This window comes from Pogoniulus pusillus, chromosome 14, assembly GCF_015220805.1.
Source record: "Pogoniulus pusillus isolate bPogPus1 chromosome 14, bPogPus1.pri, whole genome shotgun sequence".
Lineage (NCBI taxonomy): Eukaryota > Metazoa > Chordata > Aves > Piciformes > Lybiidae > Pogoniulus > Pogoniulus pusillus.
This window is the reverse complement of record NC_087277.1, coordinates 16982164-17004448: the sequence shown is the minus strand read 5'-3', so window position 1 is coordinate 17004448 and position 22285 is coordinate 16982164. Positions and strand designations below refer to the sequence as shown.

General features: G+C 40.4%; 1 protein-coding gene across 11 annotated transcripts in view; it reads left to right on the top strand.

Moving 5' to 3' along the window:
* Positions 1-22285, top strand: part of PTK2 (protein tyrosine kinase 2) — a 196855-nt gene that overhangs the window by 33751 nt on the left and 140819 nt on the right. For 4 of the 11 annotated variants that reach the window (XM_064154372.1, XM_064154370.1, XM_064154371.1 and 1 more), the window contains exon 1: positions 21732-22183. The exons of 1 other annotated variant lie outside the window; for it this stretch is intronic. In XM_064154372.1, coding sequence (XP_064010442.1) covers positions 22084-22183 — 100 coding nt within the window. In that variant the 5' untranslated portion in view covers positions 21732-22083. Of the gene's footprint in view, positions 1-6271; positions 6299-21695; positions 22184-22285 lie in introns of those variants that run through there. 6 more of the 11 variants (XM_064154374.1, XM_064154368.1, XM_064154369.1 and 3 more) reach the window with 3 other exon arrangements.

Genomic DNA, 22285 nt, shown 5'->3' with positions numbered 1-22285 from the left:
TACTGCTCTTCCCCATAGGCAAAAGCTTTATATATTACTGGCATAGATACTGAGAGTGAATTATAGTATCATAGAATGTCAGGGGCTGGAAGGGACCTTAAAAGATCATCTGCTCCAGCCCACCTGCCAGAGCAGGATCACCTAGAGCAGGTCACACTGAAATGCATCCAGATGGTTCTTGAACATCTCTGGAGAGGAAGACTCCACAACCTCCCTGGGCAGCTGGTTCCAGTGCTCTGTCATCTTCATAGTGGAAGAGAATTCCTCTCGAGGTTCACATGGAACCTCCTATGCCTCAGCTTTCATCCATTGTCCCTTGTTCTGTCCCTGGGCATCACCGAGCAGAGCCTGGCTGCATCCTCCTGGCATTCACCCTTACAAGTTTATAAACATTAATGAGATCTCCCCTTAGTCTCCTCCTCTCCAAGCTAAAAAGCCCCAGCTCCCTCAGTCCTTGTAAGGAAGATGTTCAACTTCCTTAATAATTTTTGTGGCTTTGTGCTGGGCTCTCATATGCAGTTCCTGGTCTTTCTTGAGCTGGGGGGGCCAGAACTGGACACAGTATTCCAGATGAGGCCTTACCAGGGCAGAGGAGAAGGAGAACCTCCCTCCATGTACTAAACACAGTCCTTCTAATACACCCCTGAATGGCATTGGCCTTTTTGGCCACAAGAGCACACTGCTGGCTCATGGCCAACCTTCCATCCACCAGGACTCCCAAGTCCTCCTCCCTTTCACTGCTCTCCAGCAGGTCTAAAATTTGGCTCCTGGTGGCTGGGTAGATGGCTTTGTGGACGTGCTCAATGATGTGCTGTAAATGAATCAGATTTCCAGGTGTATGCCCTGAAATGAAGGAAAATGCATCTTGATTCCTCGTAGCATCTTAGTGAGAATTTGGACTTCGTTAATTTCAAATACTAGCAGTTAAGAACCATAAGCAGAGTGATTTAGGAGGAGTTTCTCTCAGTGGAAGAGAGGAAATTGTGATTTGAAACTGTTGAAAGATACCTTTTTTTTTTTTGGTGGATCCTATAAACTAAAGAGACTAAATATTGCTTCTGTTTTTTAAATCATGGTGGGTGGGAAGCAGGTATGAACAGAAGAGTGGGGATGGTGAGAAAGTTGCAGCAGTTAATTAGCCACTCATCTGTCAGCTTGTTGTCAGTAATGGAAGCAAATGTGAGCTGGATGTGTTCTGGGTGAAGTACAGGGCAAGTTAGCTAATGCTGATACTTGTCATGTTGTAATAACATTTTGTTCATGGGTATTTAAAGCTACCTGAGGTATGTCAGATGTGGTGTTGATCACATTGTAAATGCGCCTGTCATTCTTTTTTTGATGAAACGTATAATTCAAAAAGTAATGTAGTGTTCTATGTAATATTTCAGATGGTCCTCTATTTTTTTCCTTGCCTTAATTTTGTGTTGGTTTTGTGGTCTAAGGGCAGTAGAGTGCTTTAAAACTAGTAACTGGGTAAACAGAACACTTCAGAAGTACAATGTAGGCTGTGCACATTTTCAAGAAGGGTCTCATAACAGTTCATTCTTGGCTGCTTGCTGGTTAACCTTTTCAACAGACACAAATGAAAGCATTAAATCATTACTGCTGATATTTGCAGTTGAAGCAGAGATTTAAACAATGATAATAAAGTGCTCTGATGCAGTGTGGATCTCCTGTGAAGTAGGGTTGTAAAGAAAATGTGTGCTTTTCTACACTACTTCATCAGATCTGGCCAAAGCACAAAACAATGCTGCAAGTTTTGGGGGTAGAGATGTCTATCCTATAAAGGGACAAGGACAACCTCCACTCCTTATTAGATGGAGAGGGGAAATACATTAACAAAAGATGAGGAAAAGGCAGGGGTACTTAACAGCTTCTTTGCCTCAGCCTTCAACAGTGGGCCAGGGTGTCTCCAGGACACCTGGCCTCCTGAGCTGGCAGATGGAGTCAGGGACCAGTACAGTCCCTCTGTAATCCAGGAGGAAGCAGTAAGGGACCCAGTGAGCCACTTGCATCCTCACAAGTCCATGGGACCAGTTGGGATCCATCCTAGGATGCTGAGAGTAGCTGGCAGATGAGCTGGCCAAGCCACTCTTCATCATTTATCAACCATCCTGCCTCACCGGAGAGGTACCTGAAGACTGGAAGCTGGCCAGTGTGGTGCCTATTCGTAAGATGGGCCAGAAGGAGGAACTGGGAAATTACAGACCTGTCAGCCTGATCTTGGTGCCAGGCAAGGTCGTGGGACAGGTCATCTTGAGTGCCATCACAAAGTACCTACAGGATGGCCAAGGTGTCAGGCCTAACCAGCGTGGATTTGGGAAGGGCAAGTCCTGCCTGACCAACCTGATCTCCTTTTATGATCAGGTTACCCACCTGGTGAATGTGGGGCAGGCTGTGGATGTAGTCTACCTGAGCTTCAGCAAAGCCTTTGACACCATCTGCCACAACAAGCTCCTGGCAAAGATGGCAGCTTGTAGCTTGGACAGATTCACTCTGATATGGGTCACAAATTGGCTGAAAGGCTGGGCCCAGACAGTGGTGGTGAATGGTGCCACATCCAGCTGCCAGCCAGTCACTAGTGGTGTCCCGCCAGGGATCAGTGCTGGGCCCAGTCCTGTTCAGTATCTTTATTCATGGCCTGGACCGGGGATAGGGTCCATCATGAGTAAGTTTGCAGATGACACCAAGTTAGGAGCAGGTGTGAATCTGTTGGAGGGTAGGAGAGCCCTGCAGATGGACCTTGAAGGAGGAAGTTCTTCAGAGAGAGAGATTTGCCATTGGAATGGGCTGTCCAGGGAGGTGGTGGAGTTGCCATCCCTGGAGGTGTTCAAGAAAAGACTGGATGAGGCACTTGGTGCCATGGTCTAGTTGACTGGATAGGGCAGTGTGCTAGGTTGGACTTGGATGATCTTGGAGGTCTCTTCCAACCTGGTTGATTCTATTCTATCCCACTTCACTTCTCCCCAGTTAATGCTAGATATTCAGTGGCTGCTGTGCCTGAGGCAAATGCTGCAATAGGTATGTCAATAAGGAAAAAAACTTCAAGCAAATGGTGTTTTTGGTGCTGTCATGACTCACACATGAATACTGTGTTACATACTGGTGTTGGCAAAGTGAGGAAGCTACTGAAAAGCATAACTAATTTGAGTATTAAAAATGCTTGTAAGATGATCAAAGATTTAGAAAAATGGGCCTTTACAGTGTGCTGCTTCTGCCTCTTGTTCTACACAACTGATACTAGAAAAGATTTTGAGTCGCTCTTCAGAATTGCCCTAAAATTGCCTTAATAGAAAATTATAAAGTAAAGGGCTGTTAACATTGATCTCTGCAGATGGTTAAATTAGAAGTAGGCTACATGTAGATTAAAAGGGATGCACTTTTAAGGACAAAGGAAAAAAATATGTATGTGGAACAAACTAATTGGTGGTTTATACAATATTTGAATCATATTGTAAAACTTTTAAACAGCTTATTCTCAGTGGGTGTGCTATCATAAGGAATTTATTGTATCTTCAAGGTCTTTGCTCAATAGGTCAGATGAGAAACTCTAGGATATGTTCACTATTAAGAAACAGTTTTACAAAGTATTTTTTGTGGAAGGTGAATTGTGTTTTCTGACTACTTGCTTTCAAACAAAGAAAAATAGTTTGGCATAGATGAGATCTCAAAAGACAAGAAGAAAATTTAGGCTGCCTTTTTATCCTGATGGGGAATAAATAGCAAGGGAGATCTCCAGGTTGAGTCCAGCCTTCGAGACAGCATCCTACAGCATCAGTCATGCAAAGGCTAAAAGCTGAGTACACATCTATTCATAAATGATTTTGGTACCTAGTAGATAAGTAGAAAAATTACATCTTGTGTTGAGCCTGTGATATTCCTCTTTGACTTGGAAGGATTGTTTTCAAATATGCTATTTGGCTTCCTGGAGACTGTGGTCTGTGGTTCCTTGTCTGCTGCTAGCCTTTACTTGTCACTGGAATGAGAGATTGGTCATGAACTGACTATCTGAATTCATTTCAAGGGAATAGTGTTAGGTTAGTCAGTCAGTTCCTGCTGCAGGAGAACAGGATAAAATTTCTTCTTTCTGCTGCTTGCCACAGCTCTGGAAAGAGATCAGTGCTGTAGATGAGGTGAGAGTCTGAGCCTTTGTAGTTGTTCATGGAGTTACATTCTCATTTTACCTTAGGGTAGGAACATGAAGCTCACAAAGTATTCCTGGTTTTGTTGATTAGATGTTACTCTTGGAAAGAGGATTTGAATTTCAGCTCCATTTCTAAGACGTTAGAGGAAACTCTGGGATTAACCAGGTTGGAAAAGGCCTTCAAGACCATTGAGTCCAATGATCTTGAAATGCGTAGTTACACAAAAATAAACACCATGTTAGAGATACTTGGTACTCAAGGCATCCATAGATTGTGTAAGAACTACTCCTGAGGAGATCCACAAAGTCCACTTGAAGACTCTACTGCCCAAAACCATCTTGATGGCGTTCTACTTTAGAGCTTCCTGGAGGCCCAAAGCCTAACAGAACAAAACTAAATAAAGGATTCTTCCCCTCCCTGACCTTGGGAAATAAAAGAATTAGATTGAAAAAGTGGAAAGGGGTAAAACACGCATAGAAAACAGTCTAGCATTTTTGGAAGTTAAAAAACACCTTTAACAAAAAATAAAAGGGTATTTAAGGTTAAGGCTTCTGTGCAGGAGACAACTTGAGGTTTGTTGGTTTGTGTTGGTTTTTTTTCTTTCCCTGCAGTTCCTGCATCATCTTCCTCTCAGGGTTTCTCTCATCTCAAGGCATTTCTTAAAGACAAAGCCATCTCATATAATAAGCAGACAGCATGATGAGCTTCTTTTAAACTGTGTTTTTAAACTTTACATATTTTGCCAGGAAAAAAAAGCCTGTAATATTTTTCTCATTTCTTTATGGTGTCCTGTTGCTGTTTTCATTTACTGTTTTAAATATGCTTCTACCTTTCTGTGTGGCCATTTCATTGTCTCCTCAGAGTACTATGGCTGATTTCGGAAATTCTTAGAAATTGTCTTCGATATTCAAGTGTCCTCATGTTTTGCAACCACAAACATGGGTTGCAAACAACGTTAAGAATTCATTGATGAGAAGGGGGGGGCTAGTAAATTAAGCCTTGTTATTTCTTCTAATAGGTAGCAAAGCAGTCACCATCTGCACTGATAATCTCTCTGAATCTGTTGAAATTGTTACACTGATGGTTAAAGTTCAGATTCCATCTGGAGTTTGGATTTTTTACCTTGTACAATAATTTATTATTTAACATTGCTGCCTGCTTATAACCAAATAACTCTGCAGACCTTTTTTTTTTTTTTTGTATTCAGTTCAGTTTCTTACTGGTTTTACTAGTTCTTGAATCTTGTCCTACCCCTCACCTCTTTCCCCCCCCTCCATTTTTATTTCACCTTCTATTGACCCTTTGTTTTGTGTCTCCAGTCCTCATCCCTACACGTGTTGAGTAATTCTTGCCTTTTAGTTGTTCGTGTGTCCTAGTTTCTGTTCTGAACTGATTGGTACCACAAGTCCCAGTTAAAATCAGGTGTACTGAGATGATACATAAATGTATGAAAAGCAAGCAGAAGGAATAATAATGACTCACAGCTTCTAGAAGAGGCTTTTAAGGAAAGTTGAATGTGTGTTCATTTGTACCCTTCTTGACTTAGAGTGTAAGTTTCAGTATAGTCTATTTGGACTCCTGAGGCAGTCTTGTAAAGATGATACAAGCTCAGGATAAAAACGATCAGCAACTGTCTCATGTGCCTGAGCGATAAAAATCAGTCTCCTTCCTTATAACATTTCTTGGGTTCCATACTTACTCGTCTGTAAGCTTGGCTACTTCTTTAAGCCTTTCAGAATAAAGGAAACATACAATACTGTCCTTTTCATATGCAAAGGCTAGCCCTGACACTTTGAGCTCCAAAATTACATAGGTAGTAATAGTGAAATGGTTTGCAGCACTTGATTTGTGTGTAGTGATCTGTATTCTGCTGTGGTGATGACACTCATTGCCCAGCAGTATAATCTTTGTCCTTCAGTTCGGTGGGCAAAACATAATCTTGTTAATGAACAGGGTGAGACAAGGCAAATGCATTTGATTTGCATGTGGTGTGACTAGCAGCTAGCAAATTGCTTCAGATAATGTGCTTTATTAAACAAGTACAGTCTTGCAGAAAATAATTAGGCTAAGGCAATTTTAGAGCTATTTTTCCTTCTATTTCTAAATGTGTTTCTTTATTGTTACAGATATTTCAAGACTTTCCTTGCCAGCAGGTAAGTTCTCTTTCATTGGTCTTGATGTGAGAGCTAGCAGCTTCTAAAGGCTTGCTTGCAATGTAGTCATGCTTTTATGTAACCAGAATACCAGTTCTTACTGGCGCTGTCATGATACTTAGTTGTATGGGTATCCGAGGTCAAAACAAAAGCTGCTGAGGTGCAGAATTTTTTTCTTCTTAGATTTAAATACTGTATTTTGACAAAGGGAGTAGGTAATGGAGGTATTTATATGCAGTTGTTAAGTATGCCCGTGATATAGTTGATGCTTAAAAGGACTCAGCACAGCGTGTGATACAGCTGTCATCAGAACAGATTAGGAGCAGCTACAAATAGTATTAGTGGTGATTCAGAGGGACAATGTGCAAGGAATTGTGGATGGCTGCTTTATGGGTGTAGGGAGGCTCTCCAGGTGGTAGTTGGGGAGGTGAAGGACATGTTCACTTGGCTGGGGTCACAGGCGACTTGTGCTGGAGATGGAAATATTCTGCTATGCTGTTGGACTTTTATTTCCTATCAGTGGTGTTTAAAAATGAAAGAAAAATAAAACAGCAATGAAGAGTTGTACTGAAAAAACCCACCCCAGTGGTGTGGTTTTAAGGAATAGCAGCAATGAAGAGTTGTACTGAAAAAACCCACCCCAGTGGTGTGGTTTTAAGGAATAGCATTTTCTGTTTGTCATTTGATACACCAAATCTTTAACTGAGTCTCAACCTTTATAAATTCAGTTGTGCTGTGGATTCCAAGTGTGATGAAGAGCTCAGAATCAGGATGTATTTACTTTCCTTGCATTTTTCTTCATCTAGTCACCATTTGTAGTGTGAGTTTTAGATTGATAGCTGTAGTGCACTTTTACTCCTAGTTGAGCAAGGAGGTGGATGTGTGTCATCAGGTCAGCTGCCCTTTGTCCTTACTCTGCATTGGTGAGTTTTCCTTATTGCAATGTGCTTCACCTCTGTCCAAAAACCACCTTTGTACAACTACCTCAAGTATAATGCCATTTAATATGAACCTTCTCCAAAGGTATTTGCTCTTTCCCATCTGACTCAAATGGCACTCACAATTGAAAGCTTGGTAGCTGGTATGGTTGTTTTTCCAAAAGAACTTTAGAGTGACTGTTCTGGAAATAAAATGTTTGTTTGAAGCACTAAAGAGAACTTTAAATGTGGAAGAAGCTTTATTTTAAGTAAGGCATGTTTAGAATGATTTTGAATACTGAGAGTGATTGTCAGGAAGGCAAGCACTTGCAGAAAGCATTGGCAAAACACATGCCTGATGTTTAAGGTCAGACCGTTTATTTTCCTGGAACTTATAAATCAAGGGTATATGATAAAACTTCTTTTGAGGTTCCATTTGGGACTTAGAGTTTGTCTGTGAATCTGAGTTGCAATGAGATGATTTTCCGTTTGGGTATGTGTGTGGAGTCTCCTTAATTGTGCTTTCTAGCTGTGTGGCTGAAATACTGATAAAGGGCAAAAAGTTGCCCAGAATTTTAAATGGTAACCTTTTTCCATGGTATGCTAAGAGGCCTTTATGAAGGGTAGAAAGCTTTAGAGAATGGCTTGACGGTAGGGATTTGACAGGATTCACTCATAAGTAAACTAAGGAAACCTGTTGTTAAAAAAATGCTTAAAATGCTGTCGGGAATGAATGACAAGTGAAATGTAGCCTCCCTGAGGTCTGAATTGCCCTGTAATATTACAGTATTTGCATTAGTGATCATGATGGTGAACTTCATGAGCCTATTTGATCTGCTGGGAGCACCAATACAAAAAGAGTTACGAGCACATTGGATAATGGGGTTAAAATTCAACATGAATTTGAGGAATGGGAGAAATAGCCAGGAAAAATGTGTAATGCATCTTAGTAAAGATGAGGTTCTGCATTCAGATGGGAAGTTTTAATCATTAGAAGTCATGTTCAATTAAATAACAGTGTTTTCTGACTTCAAGTTTTGAGGAGCTTCATGTCTTTTCCTCAGATCAACTTACAGCAGTGGACAATACATGTCACTAGAAATACTCTCTCTATTGCCACCTTGCTTTAGTACTCTAAATTTGTACCATTAACGGGGGGATGGTGGTGTGGTGGTGCCTTCTGCAGTGTTTGAAGACTTTACAGTAGGGAAGAGACTGCTTACAATGGTCTTTGTTGTAATGTCTTGTTTGAGGTTCTGTTACTTGTAAATCTGTTATAGTTGGTGGTGTGCTAAGGTCATCAGAACATTGCTTCTTAATTTTGACTTCATAATAAAATCTTCAAGCAAAGAGGGATTGTTGGTGTGCTGTTGAACACATTATCTGATTAGGTTGCTAGTTAAATGATTACTCAGGAGAGTTAATCCTGAATTAATCTGTATGACTGCTTTGAAGTCTGTGCGTAACTTGGTACTTTACTACCTTGTAATTGAGGCCATGGATATGAGCATAGAGAATTTTTGGACTGTGGACCAGAAGGAGTTTGGAGGGCAACTTGCTGAAGTATTGTAGTTTCAAGGCTGGATAGAGAACACAGTGCTGCTACTTGTCTGAAGTTATCTGGGAATGTGAGCATGTTCGTGATCTGCCTGAAGGAATGAAAGACTAGCTTCCTTTGGTAAACACAGTTAAACGTCTTATGTTGACACTGCTGGGGTTAAAACCAATTCCTCTCAGATACTGTCCTCCTCTGAAGTTAAAACAGGTGTAATGTAGCTGACTTCTCTTTAGACTTGGTCTTTTGTTTTTGATCCTGTAGTGCAAATGCTTACTAATTACCAGGAGGAAGAAAGAGTAGGGAAGCCTTATATGAGATAGGCAGAAGAAAATAAAGACAAATGTAATAAATTAGCATATACTGAGCTTTTGGTTAAAAAGGGAACAAAACCTTCTTCCAGAATGCAATCTTATTTAAAGATGTTTTTTTCTTGGTTACTTCTTCCTTCAGAGAACACCTTATGAGTCAAGTGAAATCTTCCTGTCTTCTAGCATAAGATAGCAAAAAAAAAGGGAAATGAGTATCCTTTGTATAGCTTAATTCTAGATATGCAGCATATTTACCTCTGGGTTTGTGTGCATTTTTTAAGCACCATCCATACACACGTGCTGTTATCTTGAAATATTAGATAGTTTTGGAGCTAGTTGAGATTCAAAGCGCTCATTTAGGGCACTCTCACCTCCCAAAAAACTACACAATTTCAGCTCAATATAAAGAAGTTGATCTCTCTTAACAAAAAATACGTCCACATTCAGCCTTTGGTTAGTGCATATGGCCTTCTTGCATAAGACCTGCTAGTGATCTATTGTCATTAAACCTCATTTATCTCATGGTCTCTTCCACAGAGGCAAACTGCCTTAAAACAACCTGAGATGTTTAATGCTCTGCTGTGTAATTAGATCTTCCTTACCCTAAATCTACACCTGCCTGTGTGACACACTAAAATACGGGAACCTGAAATGCAACATAGCTTTTAAGACCAGAATAAGGAAAGAACAGTGGCATGGATGCTTTCTATGATGTTAAAACCCAGAAAACTGTAAATCAGTTGAGGAATTGCCAGATGAAGCTGAAGTGGCAAGAAACTGGCAGAACTGAGGATATGCAGAACTCTTAAAATAAATGTTCACATGTATTACAGGGAATCATTAAATTATGCAGTGATTATTCATGTAGTGGAGAACAAACTCAATAACATAAGCAGAGAACTGTTGTTAATACTCCTGCTTAAAGAGGGAAAAAGTAACCAACTGCATAGTTAAAAACGAAGTACAAAATAGCAGCTTTTTGCTATGTCACTTGATTTTTAAGAAAGAACTAAATACATGCTGCATTAAGACAATACCTATTCTTGTCATGTCAGAATGCTTGATGTGGTGCTTAATGGATCACACAAGGAAACCTGTGCTGTCTTTTTTACTAAAAGCATTTTCAGTAGTCCCTTAGAAAATCAAGAATTTAATTTCTTCTAGGTATTTTTTTTACAGACTTAATTAAGATTTCTAATTGTTATCCAACACTAAACTTAATTTCCATATATTTTGTAATGGATTTTGTTGTATTTTTAAAAAATTTACACCTAAATTGAGGCGCTTTTACAATAGTGTGGAAGCTTCTCAATGTATTAAATGTTAGTGCTATCAAGTTAGAATAGCTATCTGCATGCCCGTTTCAACCTTAGGATTCAGAAGGTGTGAGAAGAGTTTTCTTCTTTTCACACAAATGTGCTCTACAGTTTTAATTCTTGTCACTACCAGCAAGATAAGTCCTATTTCTAGATTTCAAAATACTGTATCACAAGACAAGAGATTATTGCTGATAAAATCTGAACATGATTTTGAGGAAGCTTCCCTTGCTATCTGTGTATTAAATCTTCCTATTTCTAATAATTTGTTGACTTTCTAATAATCATCTACATCTCAAAATATGTTCTACTATTGTACTGTGATACTTGGGAAAGTGGTATTTATATTTTCTAAGCTCTTGCTAGATATCTGGGGGGGGTTGTGTGTTGGATAGTTGTGGGACATGTCAACTAAGACCTTGACATGAAATCTGACTGCAGTCCTTTTCTAGTAAAACTTAGTGTGCTTACATTGGCTGTACTTTTAACATTGCCCTCTCCCCTGCTCTTGAATTTGCGTCTTGTAGTTATGTCCACACAGATCAGTAGCAACAGCATGGTTTCGTAAGAGAAAAGTTCACATTTTTTCAGTGAGCTGTGTAATAGTGTGGACATGAGACATATTAAACACCTCTCTAAAATTAAGGTACTTCAGGAATTCTTCTTTTCACTTGAGAAATTTGCTATTCTTTCTAATCTTTTATTCTGTGAGTTTTGGGCTGGGAGTGGCTTGAGATCTTCTCACAAAATACACATCAACCTGTTTGAAGAGGAACATCATGGACTACAGTGAACCAAGAGGGAAAACGTTGCGTGGTTGAACTGTCAACCACTTTCTTACAAGTTATGCCTAAAATTATAATGAATAAAGGGTTACATGAGCTTTCTTTCAGGGTATTTTTGCATCCATAATAACTCTTAATGCATAGCTCTACTAATCTGCTTGTGTAGCTAGTGAATAACTTTTTATTTGTGCAAGTTTTTTTTGCTCAGCATAAGACTGGGAAAGAAGTAGTAAGAAAAATTGTAGCTATTGTACCTATAATTGCTTCCCCATCTTCCTTTCTTTATTTTCAGAAGGTGAAGAACATAAGAAAATATCCAAATACTTGGATATCTGTGGTGTTTCCTGCAGACCTTTTCTCTGGGAGTTGATAATTTGAATATGAACAACTGCAGAAGTTTTATCAGCCACGAGATGATATTCCTCAATTTCATGCAGAAGGGTCAAATTTACAAAACACAAACGACACAACAAAGTGTTCTTGTAGCAAGCATATTTTGCTCAGGACTTTATTCTAGCATGAGATCAGAATGACAGAAGTGCGAGAGTAAATGCCTGTGCTTCCATTGGTAGGCTTGAATTATGCTTGAGATACATGCAAACCTTAGTAAGAAATTCTTTGGTGCAAAAATGCTTTTCACATTTTACCTTCATTACTGGCCCCTTCAAAAGCATCTGTACAACTGTGAAGTTTCTGGTTAGTCTCTGTTCATGTTATTTGCTGGAATGTTTTCACATAGTTTAATTTATTTAGTTTTCTTTTTTTAGAGCAATGGGTGATAACTCTCTGAAAAGCTTGTTGTAGACAAATATTGGAATATTTCCAGGATTCATTGACTTTGTGTTGTAATTCAGTTAAAAAGCAGTTAAATCTGAATCTATGAAGGCTGGCTGGGCCAAGGTGTAAGAACACCTGGTGTTTTTTTTCTGCACATCCTGCAGACACTTCACAAGCAGCGCTGACAAAACGTTAACAGAGCAAACTTCCATGGGCTCAAAGAGTGGCTGAACTGCTGATGGAAACTTCATCTAAGGCTTTTAGTCCCAGTAATGCATTATTGATTCCAAGAGGAAGAATAAAAGGTATTATTTAAACTTGAGACCTTATAATACAGAAAGGTGAGGGACCAGTGATGGTAAGATCTTAGAGGTAGTTCTGATTGTTGAGGTTCTGAAAACATTATTAGCTGAATTACTAATTTTTTTACATAAAACATTTCTATGTAAATTTCTTACATGGAATATTTTAAATAGAAGTATGAAGGACAGCGATCAGGCTTTAATTACCCATGCCCTTCAGAACTTGAGGGGGAAAAAGGTGATGTGGAAGGCCAAAATAGACCTAAACATGTCCTGATTTGTCCAGACATGTTGTTCCCCTGCTTCCCTTCCTTCAGCTGTTGGGGGAAGCAAGCGTAGGAAAGGAAGACAAAAGGCCATGGTGCCTCAGAATCTCCATCTCTCCTTCCAAACTTGTTTACAGTGTACCCTCATATGTTTATACAATTGTTTGTGTTCTGCCCTAAAAAGGTAATAGTAAGCTCTGGTTTCACCTTATGTGGTCAGTTTGGGCACAGTGCTCTTCTGATTGGCTGATCTATGACCAAAGAGCCATTAGTCTCAAGATGCACTGATAAAGAGAGATGAGCAGGTAAACACAACATGGTTTACCTTAATGTGCTTCTGCCAGTGCTCTGCCTTTATAGAGCTTCTGCTGCCCTTGCATCCTGCCATGTTCTGTGAATCTGTAAGCTAGCTCTGTTGCATAATACCAAACCCTAATGCTTTGGGTTTGTCTACCTGGAAACTGCCTTGTCTCAGTTTACCCGAAGATAGGCTTTAAGTGTCTCGCGCAATAGACTCGGTTAGCCAGCACGACATTGTGCCCATCTGTACATCCTCAGGACATCCTGCCTGCACCTTTGCAAAGCTCCATGCTGACTCTGGAGTCCAAGAGGAACCAGGATCAGATCAGAGATTGTCTACATCTCTCCCAGCACCTTGCTAGAGCTGGGGAAGATCAAGACATTGACAGAATTCCCTGCAAGTGTTTGGGTACTCTCTGGAAACTGTAGTTAGCCCTGAGAGTCTGAAGATGATATATTTTGTGAGTAAACACTGAAAAGCCCCTTTAGCAAACTCCGTAAATGAATCCAAGTGCCTTGTACCTTAAGCTGAAAGGAGCTTTCGGGCCCTTCTAGTGGGCAGGTGGTATTGTTCATCGTAAGTTCCAGTTCTAATAGTTTAGTGTTTGTTGTACATTGCTAGTTATTCTGTAAGTGTTCTAGTCTCTGTTGTTTCTGTCTGTGTAATGTTTTCAGGACCGTTGCAAAGAAGCTTTTATCATTAAAATTGTGGCCAGTAGCAAGACTCCTGAATATCAAAATTAATCAACTGGAATTTAAAAATTCCATCCGGCAGTAACATCTTAGCGCCGTTACAAAAGGAGGTCTGACCTTCTACCTTGAGAGAACTGACTGAACGGAAAGCTTTCGCTGAAGACACTTACTCTGCTGAGATGGCAGTTTCACAGCTCCTTCTGCAATTCAAAAAAACCTTGCTACCCTTTCATTTCAGGGTAGGTGAACTTCTCTACTACAAGTTCAAGTTTACTGGACTTTGTCTTCCGTGTCATGGTGGTAGGATGAGGCTTGCAGTCTTCCTACATGCATTCACTGTTGTTTGTTTGTTTAATTTTTGGTAGTTATTTTTTGGTGCTAGTTTCTCAGTCCCCTGAAAGCTTACTACTATGTCTTGTTGAAATGCTTTGAATGGAGTTGTGGAGACCAATACCACAGTTTTTTTGGAAGTAGTGCTCAAAAGCTCAGTACTACATAAGTACTGCCATCAGATGAGTTTTGCTGATATTTTATTTGCTGTATGAAGGCATGCAATGCTTATTTAATATCTCTTCTCCTAGATATGAAGAAGGGCTATGACCATAAAGTTACCTTTTCTCCAGCTGTGTCCATTGGTCTTGTAGATCTTGGTGTCCTGCCTAGTTTGTTTTTCGTAACATTCTTGAATGTGTTTTCAGCTTCATCAAAAGACTACTGAAGCTGTTCTCAAGTCAACAGATGAAGTAATACAGTTCATTTGAGTCTGGAGCTAGTGACAAGAGGTCATAATGGTCTGCTCATACATTTGTGTTTTATAAAGGGATACAGTCTGGCGATATTTGCTGTCTTTGATATACTAAGTACTCTTTCATCTAGTCTCACAACAGTTAGCTAAGCTAACTTCAGCTCTATTTGGTGGTGAGCTCCTGGAAGCCTTTTTAAAGCTAGGTAACATGTTCTTGTGTTTTCTGAGTACTTTAATACCACTCTGCAGGCATTTCGTAGGTAAACATAACTTGTTCCACAGAACTGTGCTGGCAACAAGCTGTCTTCTGTAATTGGAGGAACAAATGAAGCTGTTTAAGGTGGTGGATTTTGCATTGAATAAGAGACTTTGTATTAGCTGAAGATGACCTTTGATTGCCCATTGCAGAGGATAAAATGACTGCCTGAAAAACTGCTACTTGAAAGTTTATTGCTGTTCTCATGAAGCAGGCTATAGGTGAAAGCTCTTTTCAGGTGAATGGCCTTTCTTGGTATAAGATTAGGAGGGGGATTGATTGAAGTGAATAGAAATTGACTTTTCTGTGATTTAGAGTCTCAGCTGCACCTGGGTTCTGCTACAGGTTCTCCTAAACAAAACATCATCTCTGTTTGCTGACATCTCTCATTCAATAGTTTTGAATCCCAGGTATGCTGTCTGGAGAAAGAGGAGTTTGTGAATGCTAAACACCATTTTCTTGTTTTTTAAATACACTAGTTCTTGGTTAATAAAATAACCTTAAGGTTCATTGTGAAACTTAAAAAATATGTATATAAAAATTAATTTCCTGTTTTCTTAGATTCAAAGGATGTCAACACCAGCTTGCTACTTAGTTCTGTAGCGATGGAACTTTAAATGTGGGTAGCTATTTGTCTTAGCCTGTGTTTGTTTATACATAGAGGGGTTATGCTATGCTCATCATTCACTAAAATATGTTAACTGTTCCTCCAGTGTTTTTTAAATATAGATGTCATAATGTTGCCTTATTGAGAGCCCATGGATAGTTTTTTACTCAGTTCATAATTGCATGTAATACTTAGGAGGTCTAAGAAATTGATAATGTTACGTTTGTGTTTTATGTGACCCTGAGAGTCTTTGTAAATTACATACTTCCTTTTGAGGTGCAGTGATACATAAATCAGGTACAGCCCTTACTTGTCAACACCATTTTAGCACAAATTTTTTTTCATAAGATGTTGTTCTTATGAAACAGGAGGAGAAGCAGGACAAGGGAGACATGTCCCTAGTATGCAGTTCCTGATTAATTAGATACTCAGTGGCTGCACAACTTTATGTTCTTTTGTGTAATTGGTTATTAGATGAGAGGGAAAGCAGCCCTGATATTAGCAGACACTGATCAGACTTGCTGACCCATAAGCAACTTAGCTTTCCTATATCCTTCTTAGAAAATGTGACTAATTATTTCTAGGTTGACCTGGAATTAATGAATAGGGGTTTTAAGAGACATCTATGAGGTCAACTCATCCACTCATGGATCCCCTTCACAGAACAAAAATAATCCTCACAGAATGAGGTTCCTTAGAACAGCATCAAAGAGGTGAGGTCCTTGCCTTTTAGAGATTTTGTACTGTGTTTACCTCAGAAGGTTTTCCTCATAAACAGAGCAAGCTTGATAAAGTCAAGAAAGGTTCTGGTGACCATTCCAGATACCTTCATCTCACTCTTCTTTCTCCCTACCTGAAAAGGTTTAAGTGAAGCAGTTCCAAATGATAAACAGTGAGCTTATCACAGACCAAAATCATTAGACTATTTTTATATAACAAGGAGCAGGATGTGCAGAGTTCACTTTCTTGTCTTAGTTTTCCAGGTTTTCGTGATGCAGATGTTTGCTTGAAACACTGGAGTTGTACTTCTCAGAGATGTCTTGAGGATAACAGTAGTTTCGTTGTTCATTTTTTTTCCTGATAGCCTAGAACATGGAGAGGCAGAAGACCAGAATCAGTGCCCTAGAGAAGGAGTAATTAAAACCCATTCTTAGTTTTCATGATGCTGACTTATATAGTTCTCTACAGTAAGCCTTCAGAAAGTAAATGGAAGTAGGAGAAGGAGTGGGTTAGTGTACCCACAAGAAAATCTGCTACAACTTTCATACCTGAAAATTGATACAACCCATATGGGTTTGAAAAATGGCTAGTCTCCTAGCATGGGCCAGAAGGATGTGTGCTGTCTCTTTGCTGCTTAATATCAGAGGATCCTTTGGGAAAGGGAAGTACGGGAGATTTAATACTACATATTCGACTCCTTTTTTTTTCCTCACCTCAAAACCAGTCTAGGTTGAGATTTAAAAATAAAAGCAGTGAATTCTGTCAACTACGGTTTCAAAATGTGGAGTCAGGACAGTGAGGCGATTAAGGTTAACACTGGCCCAGAAAGTGATAGTGTTGCTTTAAAATTGTACTTCTCAGGAAATAGCTTAGATATACTCTTCTATAAAGCTCACCAAATGGAGGAAGATAATAATAAATTCAGTGTTGGATTGAATTTTTGCCAGAAAATAAGCAGTTTGTGTTCTAGAATGAGTTTATGCCAGAATGGGATACCAGCATCATCTTCTGGTCAGTTTATGCACTGTAGCACAGATTTTGTAGTTTTTCTTCTCTTCCTAACTACTGCCTGTCCCAGGTTGAAGCTAAGAAGTTTGAGCTGCACTCTGAGCAAAACCTCTCCATGCATGTGCCATGAGAGGCTCAAATGGCAACTAAATTAATAAATCAAAAATTTTAACACGATGGGAACTTCACAAAAGAGCATTTAACTGTATAGGCAATGGATGTTAGTTGCTTGCTTTGCTTTCTCTTCAAAACAGTGTTTTCATTTTCATTCTGTAGGGCTTATTTCTGAAGTGTTCTTTACCTTTCTCCTTGAAGAGAAAAAAATAGCCTAATGTAAGCTGAGCATGGAATTAGTTTGTCCATATTGCAGAGTCATTTATGGAGATGATGTTGCATCTCAGTTGGGATGGATGTGTGTGTTGGAGGACTGGGCTTGGATTTTGACAAAGTAAAATGTTGTTTGTTACTCAGTTTCTATCTGTCAGAACCTCACTGTTAAGCGAGAACATCTCCAGTGGCCATATAATGATAACTGAGCTTCTTGATCTTCAAAAGTCTTATGAGTCCATGGAAACCTCTTATCCCTGTTCTCTATTGAACCCTTTGGCAAAGGGTGTTCAAGAGAAGACTGTATGCTAGAGAAGGCGAGGCTGGAGTGGAGGAGCAGGGGATTGCCAGTGGGTAAGGAATGATAGATTTAGAGACCAAGTTGTCTAAGGTTGCCTTCTAAGACAGCCTTAGCAAGCTTGAGTTTAGTGTGAGGTATATGTCAGCAGCCATAATTCCCAATTTGATGTCATGGCAGTGCACTATTTGTCAGTAGTTCTTGTGAACAAACACAAAGATGTTTGTTTGGCTAAAGGGATACTTAGGGCAAGTAATCTTTATCAACTCTTAAATATTATACACATGCACGCAAAATAATTAGAGTAATCTAAAAAACAAACAAAAACCTGAAACCAACATAATGAACAAGCATGAGAGAAAATTAATGAAGATTACAGTGCAGTTCCAGTATTTGGAGAGCATGTTTGAAGAATTCTGGGTACAAACATGGGAAAGCAAGCAAATTGGGGTGCAGAAGATTCATATGAGCAATAACCACATTTTACTTTAGAACATCTGTCAGGCACTCAGAGCTTTAAAGGCTGTTCTGCAGTTGTCTCAGTAAAAAGCATTTGTGGCCTTACCAAAAAAAAATGTTCCACCTATCCTAAGGGCAAACTTGGGTTGGGAGCTCTTATTCTTTGTTAGCAAAATGAATGCAATTTCTGAGTAGTGAGCTAACTTTGGTGTCTTGGGGCAGTGAAACTCAGGCAAATGTTCTCTGGTTCTGTTCTGTTCCCCTTCCCACCAGTGCTTGAACTTAACAGCCAGTTTGATCAAAAGTTGATGAATACAGATATTAACAGATGTGAAAACAATTAGTTGAATAGCAGAAAGATCTTAATGATGCCATTCACTGAGGGAGAAGCTTCATTTGACCCTCTGATGATTATACATTCAACACACCCCACAGGAGCTCAGTCTCTAGAAGTAGCCCTAGAGGAAGCCAAGCTTTGCTAGTTCATCTGATAGGCATTTTAGATCTTTAATTTTGTTTGGCTAAGCTTCAGTAGAAAAAAATATACAACCTTTTATGTGCCTTCTAGTTGCACAAAATTGTTATTTAACCCTGTGTTTCATAAAGCTTCGTAGTGTTTGCAGTCAACTTCGCTAGGAGACAGCCTCTAGCCCTGCAGCCAAAATTAAAACAAAAGCTAAATGCCTTGATACAGTCCAAAAGCTTCTGATTTGTTGTTTCTCCCTTTGCTTTCAAAAAGCTGGTGCTGATACTCAGTTATCTTTAAAACCAGGCTGAAATTGAGCAACCAAATTCATAGTCACAGTAGAAAAATCTTGACTTAAATTTCCTTGGAGGCAAAATGCCATTTCTTCACTGAGAGCCTTGGCCTGTCTGTTAAGTGGGAAGTCTGAGGAGTTTTGTTTGAATGTGTATTTTAGGAAAACGGCCATCTCTGCTACGTTTTTCTTAGTGTTAACTGATGCATTAATTTTTTTCAATAAATGCTTTTTAACAGAATTCTCACTCTTAGCAACATTGCTTACACAGTGAGTACAATGCAGATACTATCAGTGTATGTCGGTATATGTATCTTGCACAACAAGAACGAATGTTCTGTTTCACAGTCCTGATTTCTGACAGTAAATGCTATAATCTGGTTGGCATTACTTAACAGATTATTTTCACATAAATGCCACGGTACTCAGGATACCTACTTGATGAGCAGTATTGATAAAGTTTTGCAGATATTTGGTATTAGGTACACCAGAGACATAATGTCTTCCAGCATGTAGGGTACGGAGGTTTTCATTGGTGGGGTTTTGTTTCTTTAAGGCTGCTCCATTGATGGTTTTTTGGGGTTGGTGCATTTTTCTTTCTCTGTGGTTTGTTGCAGTTTTGTTGTTTTGGTTGGGGTGTTTCTGTTCGCCTTTGTTTACTTTATGCCTTGGTTTTTGCTCTGTCCATGCTCCCCTTTCTCCCTGCAACTCAAAGTTTGGGGTTTTTGACCCCAAACAATGTTTTTCAGAACACATCATGTAATTTGGCGTTTTTCTGCAGAAAACTTGGTCGTGTTACTTAAAAGAAGAACATGAGCATCTGTATACTGATAACTTCTTGTAATGACAAATAGAAATTAGTTAAAAATCTTAGCCTCAAAAGGAAGCAGTTTTGGAAAAAAAAAAGATATGCAATGTAGAATAATGGATAATTTAAAAATTGGAATGAAAATTCTCATGCTATATGCTTCTTTGTTTTCAACTTCACTGTATACTCTAATATTAAAAAAGCATCCTTGAGGAGAATGATTATAATACTGTGCCATCCATAAGGCTAGCTGTAACAAGCAGACAGTATCTCTTGACACTTGGATTGATAATCTGTATTAGTCTCATCTGTTCAAAGTGTAAAGAAAAATACGAGTCCACGTTTCCTGCTTATTAAAATTCTCCTTGGTGATGCACTTAGCCGTTGATATTTCAAGGGGTTTGCTTTCATGAGTAAAACGGAATTTGGTCTCTACCACTTCTACCTCTAAATATTTTTAGCTCGTTTTCTGCAAAACTCTATTTTTATGAAGAAAACACAGGCTTTTGTATTTTACAGCCTAAAACACAGAGTAAACCAACTTTGGAAGAATGGAGGAAGTATCTGCAGCTTTGTTTTGTAAGGAAACCAGACTGACTTGTTCAAGGTCACCGAGGAAGCCTGTGGCAGAGCTGGGTGTGTAAAAACAGCTTTCTTGCTCTGTGAGCTGCAGTTTAAACCAGAAGGGCACCTATCTTGTGTCTGTGTGTCTTTTGTACACACAAATATGGTAATCCGTGTTCTAAATATCACTGTAACATGTTTTGCTTTGTTATTGAAGATAAATATAATTGACAGTGTTGCTGGAAGTCTTTGGTTGTCTTCAAAGCCCCTAAAATGCTGCATAAACTTTGGGGGGGGGGGGGGGAGGAAGGCATCCAGGCATGTCTTCAGTTCCCTTTGGCTTTCTTCAGCCCCAGAAAGAGCTTTGTGCCTGAGCAGTGATGCAGAACATCTGATGGGCCTGCTTGTGGCCTAATCTCTTTTTTTTTCTCTGAATTAATATTTTTTTTTCTCGTTGAAAAGGAGAAGCAAGCAACATTTAAATAGCAGCAACTGTATTCCTCCAGAGATTTGACATACACCACTGCAGTTCTGCGTAGCCAGTGTATTGAGAAATGAAGGTGGCAGTGTTACAGGTAAAGAATGGTAATTAAACACATGCTGTAGATGAGTGTGCTGCTCCGAGTAGGCAGATAGGTTAAGTTGAAGGCTGCTAGCTTTAGATTAATTCCCTTTTGGTTATAGTCTTGGGTAAGGTTTATGTCTTATGCTGAGGTCTGGGAGTGAGAAAAGATTGCCATGGAATATGTAAAGAGCTTAACAATCAGTATGAGCCTTGCTCCTGTTGATTTTCTTTCTAATATGTATTTTAGCTGAATCAGTTTAATATTTTTATGAAATCTTTTGCTAGGAGTAAAATGGGTATTTTCTTTATTTCCATATACGTATGCTGCCTGAATATGTGTTTATAAGATTGGGCTTTTGCAATGTGTTTTTTCTCATTGAGTATAAGTATTGTAAGCAGTTTTGTTTATATACTCAGCATGTATCAACTGTCATGAAACATGTTGTGGCACCGTTGTGGGGTTGACCTTTGCCTTGTGATTAGAAGTATATAGCGAGTCCCTGGTTTGAAAAGAGAACTAGATGTGATACTGAATAATTACTGAGGTCGGCTGTGAAATTTGCTCTCGATTTAAGGCTAAGGAAGAGCTTCCAGGGTTCTTTACTCTTGTAGTTGTGAAGTCATGCAGGTGGTGATGCCATCCAGAATTCTCGCTGAAGTTCATGGAAGTTCCAGTGGACTTTAAGGGCGTAGAGCCTTTCTTTCAGTACATAAAAAATCTGTGGAAGCGAGGCCGAAGTTTGAGTGCGTGGTGGGAAGGAGCTACGATTTGGTGGAGCTCGGGCTTTGTGCGGGGGGCTCCTTTGTGCGGGGCTGGAGCTTGGGGCCGGGGGCGATGCCGGGGGCGGGCGGCTGGAACAACAGCCACAGAAGATGTTCCGGGGAAGCACATCTCCAGGCACGACCCGGGTCAGGCTTGATTTGCAGCTCGGGCGCTTTCAGGAGCGGCTGTCAGTTTGGTAAACAGGAGGCTGCCGGGTGAATGGAACAGAAGGGGCGATTAGCATATTAATGCGGCGCTCGCTAATCGCCTCCCTCCCGCCTCCCCGCCTCCCTCCTTCCCTCCCTCCCAGCAGCGGAGGGAGCGGTACGGGCAGCCACGTTCACTCCGCTGCCAGCCTTCGCCGCGCTCTCCAGCTCGCCCCCGGGAGAGGATGCTCCGGGCTTCCCATCGTCGAGGCGGGAGAAAATGAAGCCGCGGCGCGGCCGCCCCTCGCCGCCACTGCCGGAGCGCGCTGCCCGGGGCGCGCTTCCGGGGCGCGCTCCCGCCGCCAGGTGAAGGTAGCTGAGCTGCCCGGTAGGGCCGGCCCTTGCCTGCTTCCCTGTGGATCGAGGGCGGGTAGGCGGCCCCCAGCCAGCCCCCTCCCGCCGCAGGACCACGGACGGCCGGAGCGGGGCCTCGGGACCTCGCATGCGGCGCTTGCTGGAGACTTCACCCGGAGCTGTGCATGTGGCTGCTGGAGGGGGCTGGCCAGGCCCCGCAGCCAGCAGGTGCTTTCTATATGGAGAAAAGCGGCTGTAGCCCATTCCCCATGTGCTGGGCTAAAGGTACACAGACCTCTCTTGTGTCTTCCCCCCCCCCCCCCCCCCATAATTTGTCTTCGCACCTGTGGGTCTACAGACTTATGTTTTTCCAATGGAAGAAGAACA